The sequence below is a fragment of the Gavialis gangeticus genome, unplaced genomic scaffold (assembly GCF_001723915.1).
Source record: "Gavialis gangeticus isolate Ggan-Ray unplaced genomic scaffold, GavGan_comp1, whole genome shotgun sequence".
Taxonomy (NCBI): domain Eukaryota; kingdom Metazoa; phylum Chordata; order Crocodylia; family Gavialidae; genus Gavialis; species Gavialis gangeticus.
Window position 1 is genome coordinate 15,149,037 of NW_017728993.1, and position 6,914 is coordinate 15,155,950.

Here is a 6,914-nt window from a genome sequence, read left to right on the forward strand (position 1 = left end):
TTAGAAAAGCTGGACATATACAAGTCTATGGAGCCAAACAGGATGCACCTGAGGGTGCTGAGGAAGTTGGCTGATGTGATTGCAGAGCCATTGGCCATCATTTTTGAAAACTCATGGTGATCAGAAGAGGCCCCAGATGACTGGACAAGGGCAAACATAGTGCCCATATTTAAGAAAAGGGAAAAGGAGGATCCAGGGATCTACAGACCAGTCAGCCACACCTCAGTCCCTGGAAAAATTGTGGAGCAGATCCTCAAGGAATCCTCTAAGCACTTGGGGGAGAAGAAGGTGATTAGGAACAGTCAGCATGGATTCACCAAGGGCAAGTCATGCTGGACCAATCTGATTGCCTCCTGTGACAAGGTGACTGGCTCTGTGGATGTAGGGAGACCAGTGGATGTGGTGTACCTTGATTTTTAGCAAGGCTTTTGATATGGTCTCCAACAACATTCTTGCAGGAAAAACTAAGGAAGTATGGGCTGAATAAATGGACTATGAGATGGATAGAAAACTGGCTGGAGCATTGGGCTCAGAGGGTAGTAATCAATGGATCAATGTCTAACTGGCAGCTGGTATCAAGTGGAGTGCCCCAAAGGTTGGTCCTAGGGCCGGTTTTGTTCAATGTCTTCATCAACGATCTGGAAGATGAGATGGAGTGCACCCTCAGCAAGTTTGCAGATAATACCAAGCTGCAGGGAGTAGGAGATACACTGGAGGGTAGGGCTAGGATTCAGAGTGACATAGGCAGATTGGAGGATTGGGCCAAAAGGAATCTCATGACATTCAACAAGGACAAGTGCAAAGTCCTGCCTTAGGACAGAGCAGTCTCATCCACCAGTACAGGCTAGGGGTTGACTGGCTGGGCAGCAGCTCTGCAGAAAAGGACCTGGGGGTGATAGTGGACAATAAGCTAAATATGAGGCAGCAGTGTGCCCTTGTTGCCAAGAAGGCTAATGGTATCCTGGGTTGCATTGGTAGGAGTGTGGCCCCCTGATCAAGGGAAGTGATTCTTCCCCTCTATTCAGCACTGGGGAGGCCACATCTGGAGTCCTGCGCTCAGTGTTATGCCCCCCATTACAGAAAGGATGTGGACAGATTGGAGAGAGTCCAGTGGAGTGCAAGACAAATGGTTCAGGGTCTGGGGGACATGGCTTATGAGGACAGGCTGAGGGAACTGGGATTATTTAGTCTGCAGAAGAAAAGACTGAGGAGGGATTTAGTAGCAGCCTTCAACTCCCTGCAGGGCATTGCAAAGAGGATGGAGCTGGACTGTTCTCAGTGATGGCAGATGACAGAACAAGGAGAAATGGGTTCAAGTTGCAGCAAGGAAAGTTTAGGTTAGATATTGGGAAGAGTTTCTCACTAGGAGGCTAGTCAAACACTGGAACAAGTTCCCCAGAGTGGTGATGGAAGCTCCATCCTTGGAAGTTTTCAAAACTGGACTAGACAAAGTCTTGGCTGGGATGATCTAGTTGGGGATGGTTTTGCTTTGAGGAGGGGGTTGAACTAGATGTGACCTCCTGAGGTCCCTTCCAACCCTCATTTTCTATGATTCTGTGACATGCCTCATGTTTCTCTTCTTTCTTTTGTGATATATGTCTGCATATGGCCCTAGCTTGATTTGAATGAACTCATCTTTATTTTGTATTTCTCTTTTACTCTTTAAATTCATAGAAGTCTTGATCTCATAGATAGATTCCATGTAGTAAATGGAATGTACATTTTATTTCCTCATGGACATTTCTATAATGCTTTTGCCATGCTGGATGTTTAGGAAACATTACTGAATATATTTTCATAGCGCCCCTAATAAATGGAGAACCTCCCACTACCTTACTGGGGAACTATGGGTTAGTATGTTTGGCCAGAAATAGCAAATGTCCTTTAATTGTGGATGACAGCTTCAGATGCCTGCACCCTGTTTTTTTTTTTCAGAGTACTTAGCATTTGTATTACATTTCATCTGCTCAAATGCAGCTTCTATTAACTTTAGTTGCAGGTAAGATCATTTAACACTTAAATCTGATCCTAGGTGACTCATTGGACTCTTAGATTTTTAGAATGCTTACAGCAAAACTTGGGCAACTTTTTCATAAGGACAGCGAGAGGATATTCTGAACACCACGTAACTGCCTGACCCCTGCACCCCCAGCTCCCGCATCCTTGTTCCAAAGTACTGAAGAGGCAGAACTTAATAAAAAAAAAAACCGTAAAAAGTTTTCAGCTTAGATGAACAACATACTTGCTCTCTAAATTCTTTCTTGGAAATGGCTGAACTTAGAAGACACTGAGAATAGGGAACTTTCAGTATGTGTAGTCTGGAATGTTTTAAGGAACTGAAAAGTCCTTAGAAGTGTCTAGAGCACAGACCATCTGCAGGGGCTTCCTCAGCCTGATGAAGGGTGTTTGTACCCAAAAGCATGCTAAAAAGAATTTTTCCAACTATTTGAGTTGGTCTAGTAAAAGATATCAGATTTACCAAAAGAACCTTGTCTGTCTAGAAGCATCTGTTAACTTTTAACTGAAGGCAGTACTCCCGACTTTGTCATTAACCTTTAAATTTCTTTTTTTTAAATTGGTGATCCATTTACCACATCTCAAAAATATAAGCTTAGAGGTTTCTTAACTACTCAGATTGGCCCAAGGTTAACTAGTAACCATAGGCGAATTTGAGTAGTTAAGAAACCTCTGAGTTCTAATACCACCTAAAGCTGACAGGGCTTTGGACAAAGGAAGTTTTTCATGCTTGCATCTATATTCCACTGACCAGAGAATTTTGTCTTTCTCTCCACCTCTATTTTCCTCATTTTTAAAAGAAGGATAAAACGTGCCTTCATGAGTATTTTTGAGGAGGAAGATTAATATTTTTAAGTGGAAAAGATGGTAAATATTTTAGATGAATAATGTATAGCATTTTTTGGAATTTGAACAATTCCTTCTCTACTATAATCTTAACTCTAATGATGCTGAATATAAATTTGGTGTATTTTCAGTGTAAACTGTTAGAATAAAAACAAGTTTTCCTTGCATATGCTTGCAATGAAATAATGGGCATTAGATACTGAAAAACAATGGGTTTTCATGAAGTAAAAGACCCAGATATGCAAAATTCTTGAGTCTTTTCTCTTAACAAACTAAGAAGCAACTCTCCAACGCATAGTATGCGTTCTGGTGAATGAAAGGAGGCACTGGGCTCAAGTTTTCAATGTTTTTGGTGCGTTTCAATATTATTGGTACATATGAGAGCAAGAAGGGGCTTCGCTTAAATATTAGATGAAAAAGGTTGCTGAATGATGTTTGCAACAGCACGTCCTCTTAAATCGTTTGCATTAAACGTTAGCTTAACGCCCTGCCTCGTCACGTACATTACACAATTCCCCGGTCAGTCATGTCATCATCACACTGTAAAAATGGCTCTCCAGGTATAAAAAGAGCCTCCCCGTGCTGAAGCTGGTGCTTGAAAATATCTAACAACTCTATAGCTCGTCTCTACCCAGCTTGATGCCGAATGCGCAGCAAGGCCCTGAGGTCCTTGCCAGAAGCGAAACACCCAATGTGCACGTTGTCCTTTATTTCCCTGACGTGACATTTTGGAGTGATCACGTGAGGGCCTTTTTTAAACGAGATAACGTGTTTTTGGGTTATGACACGTGGCTTTGCTTTTAGTTGATCCATCTCCGATGCAGTCCATCTAGTAGTTGTTAAGCTTTGTAGGCTCGGGGCCCACCTTGGAAAACACCACCTCTTAGTTTTGGGGAGGGGGCTTGCTCCAGAACGATGTCAGCGCACAGAGCTCAAGGCAGTTGTCCACAGGGCAGGAGGTGTCGAACACCCCGGACTCCTGTTGGAAAGCTCAGGGCACGTCATGTATGCGCAGACCCCTTGAAAGGACCTCAGGGCACCCCAGGGTGCTGCACCACTGCTGGAGGGGGGGAGCCACTACCAAGCGCCTCCCTGCCCGGCACCTTCCAAGGGCAGGGCCAGCTTGTGGCGCGTGCGCAGTGAGCCCACCCCTTACTGAGGGCTGCAGCCCCTCACTGCGCACGCGCTACAAGGCGGTGCATGCTGCGGGCCCGCGGGGTCCAGGGACGCGGCGGTGGCGGCGCGGACGTCACTTCCGGCCTAGGGGACCTTGCGAGGGGTGTCTGCGGCGGCGCTTCAGCGCAGGCAGGGGCGCGGGCAGCCGCCGGGGCCTGGGGACCTCGGTTCGAATGGCGGTGGCGGCAGCCGCCGAAGTCATGAGCCCCGCGGGGTGTGAGCAGCGCGCGCTGCTCCGGCAGGTCCGGGCCGGGCCGGGCCGGGCCGGGGCGGGCTGGGGGAGGGGTCGGAGTACGGGGCACGGGCCTCTCAGCCTCGCTGTGTTGCAGGTGCTGGGCTGGAGGGCGGCCGCGGGCGCCGCCTGGGCCGTGCTGCTGCTGCCGCCCTGCGCCGCCGCCTTCGTGGTGCTCAGCAGCGCCGACCTGTGCCACCCGCTGCGCTGGGTGTCGGGTGAGCACCGCATATCTCCCTCACCCGCCTTTTTCCTGGGCCCGGGTCCTTGCCCCGCCTCGGACTCGAGTCCAAGACGAGGGGTTCCTGTCAGGGAGGAGCCTCCTCTCCTCTCTTCATCCGCCCCCTACTGCCCTCCACGTTTTGCTCCTCAGGTGGTGGTGAGCCCTGTTTTCGGTGTTGCTCCCTCCTGCGCCAAGCGCGTGAGCGAGGAGACATGGGTTAAAAGGCAGATCTGGAGCTTGGAAACAACCCCATAAGAGTTCTGGGGAGATGTGATGCCTTTTTTTACAGTGGTTTCAACCTTGTTTGGACCAGGGCCTGTTTATAAGCATCAATGGCCAGTCCTGACCCAGTGCCCCTCGCTGCCCAGCTGCTGACCCCTGTCTCTAGCCCCCGCCCCTCGTGTGTGTGTGGGGATGGTGGGGGGCCCAAGCAGCCCCTGACGGGCTGGAAAAAGGGGAGGGAAAACCCACAGGCTCCCGCATTTATCTCCTTTTAAAGGAGAATCCTTTTGGAAAGTTTGTTTGCAACCCTTTCGTATATTCTTGTGATCCACTTTTGGGTCATGAACCACGGGTTGAAAGATGCTGCAAGAGAGACCCACTAAATACAGTACAGCCTCAAATCCAGATGTCAAAAAATATGGGATTCCTGAAAACCCAGCACTTTTTAAAAATACACTATGTCAGGGAGTCACGGTGGCTGGTGCCAGAGCAACAGAGAAGGAAGCTTGCACATGGTGGTTGTTGCCACCACCAGCCACCACCCTGCTTTGGGACCAGCTGCTGCTCTGGCTTCAAAAATCCAGAATCTCCAAATTTCTGGCAGGTTTGCAGTCCTGAGCATGCTGGATTTCTGAGGTTATGCTGTAGCTGGAAAAAAATGTTCTTTGCAGGCTTTCAGGCACAAACACCCTTTTTCAGGCTTAGGGGAGAGAGTCTGTTGGTGTTTGTGAGCTCTCCTGGGTAGAACAGAAGCCAATATGCAAAATGCAGGTCTGCGAAAATGCAAATGTGTGGCCCTGAGGATCAGAGGGATGGAAGATAATAGGTGTGAGACATTGCTTCCTATAGGGATCAGAGCTCTGGTTAGAGGTGGTATCTTTTATTAGACCAACTAGATATTTGCAAAAAAATTCTTTATTTGCAAGCTTTCGGGTACACTTGCCCTTCTTCAGGCATAGGAGAATGCAAAAATTGTCAAATTTCTCCGAGGTGGAAATGAAAATTCATATTTCACAGGAGAGATGAAGGTGTTTCATAGTTGGTAGGGTCAGGAGGGACCTAAGCAAATCGTGAAGCCTGACCCCCTGCCATGGCAGGAAAGAGTACTGGGGTCAAGTGACCCCGGCAAGGTGTTCATCTAGCCTCCTCTTAAAGACCCCCAGGGTAGGAGCCAGCACCACTTCTCTTGGAAGTTGGTTCCAGATCCTAGCTGCCCTGACCGTGAAGTAGCGCCTCCTGATGTCTAGCCTGAATCTACCCTCTGCCAGTTTGTGACCGTTATTTCTAGTCACTTCTGGTAGCACTTGGGGGAACAGGGACTCCGCCAATGCCTGCTGGTCCCCCCTGACTAGTTTGTAAACAGCCACTAGATCCCCCCTCAGCCTTCTCTTGTGGAGGCTGAACAGGTTCAGGTCCCTTAGCCTTTCCTGGTAGGGCCTGTCCTGCTGCCCCCTGATCATGTGGGTGGCCCTTCTCTGGACCCTCTCCATGCTGTCCACATCCCTCCTGAAGTGCGGTGCCCAGAACTGGACGCAGTACTCCAGCTGCGGCCTGACCAGTGCCGCATAGAGGGGGAGGATCACCTGCTTGGACCTGCTTGAGATGCACCTGTGGATGCATGACAAAGTACGATCGTGTTGTAAGATCTCCTGGTTGGAAAAGTTCATTTTGTGCAGATTAGGCTCTGATAAAAGTTAGAGGGGTTTGTTTACCTCAAAGTTGTCTGATGGCAAGCAGGATGTTGAATACTGCTTCTTTCTGGTTATGATGTTTCATATTTCACAGGAGGGAGGGGGTGATGGAAGGCTGTCCTGGGCAAGGAATTTTTCTTGTGTTGAGGCAGCTCTGTGTACGTGCAAGTTTGGCTCGAAATTGCTTCCTACAAGCACTCTCTCTCTTGTGAACTGCTACATACATTCAACGCAAGGTGGCAAAGGCAAGCAGTTAGGTGGTGGCCCTAGATTTTAGGAGGGCAAACTTCAATGAGCTAAGGAGGATAGTTGGAGAAGCGCTGAAGACTCAGAGGGGAGGGGAGCCGGGTGTCCAAGGGGAGTGGTCGCTCCTTAAGGAGACGATCCTCCAAGCCCAAAGGAAGATAATCCCCAGGAGGGTCAAAGGGGGCAGGAGAGCATATAAGCCTCCATGGCTCACTCAAAACATCCGGGATTGTCTCCTTGCCAAAAAGGAGGCTTACTCCCA

General features: G+C 48.8%; 1 protein-coding gene across 1 annotated transcript in view; it reads left to right on the plus strand.

The window, feature by feature from the left end:
- The first annotated feature begins 4,211 nt into the window (after nucleotides 1–4,211).
- Nucleotides 4,212–6,914, plus strand: part of NDC1 (NDC1 transmembrane nucleoporin) — a 35,295-nt gene continuing 32,592 nt past the window's right edge. Inside the window, exons 1-2 of the mRNA XM_019501276.1 lie at nucleotides 4,212–4,280; nucleotides 4,368–4,488. Of these exons, the coding sequence (XP_019356821.1) occupies nucleotides 4,212–4,280; nucleotides 4,368–4,488 (190 nt within the window). The remainder of the gene's footprint in view (nucleotides 4,281–4,367; nucleotides 4,489–6,914) is intronic.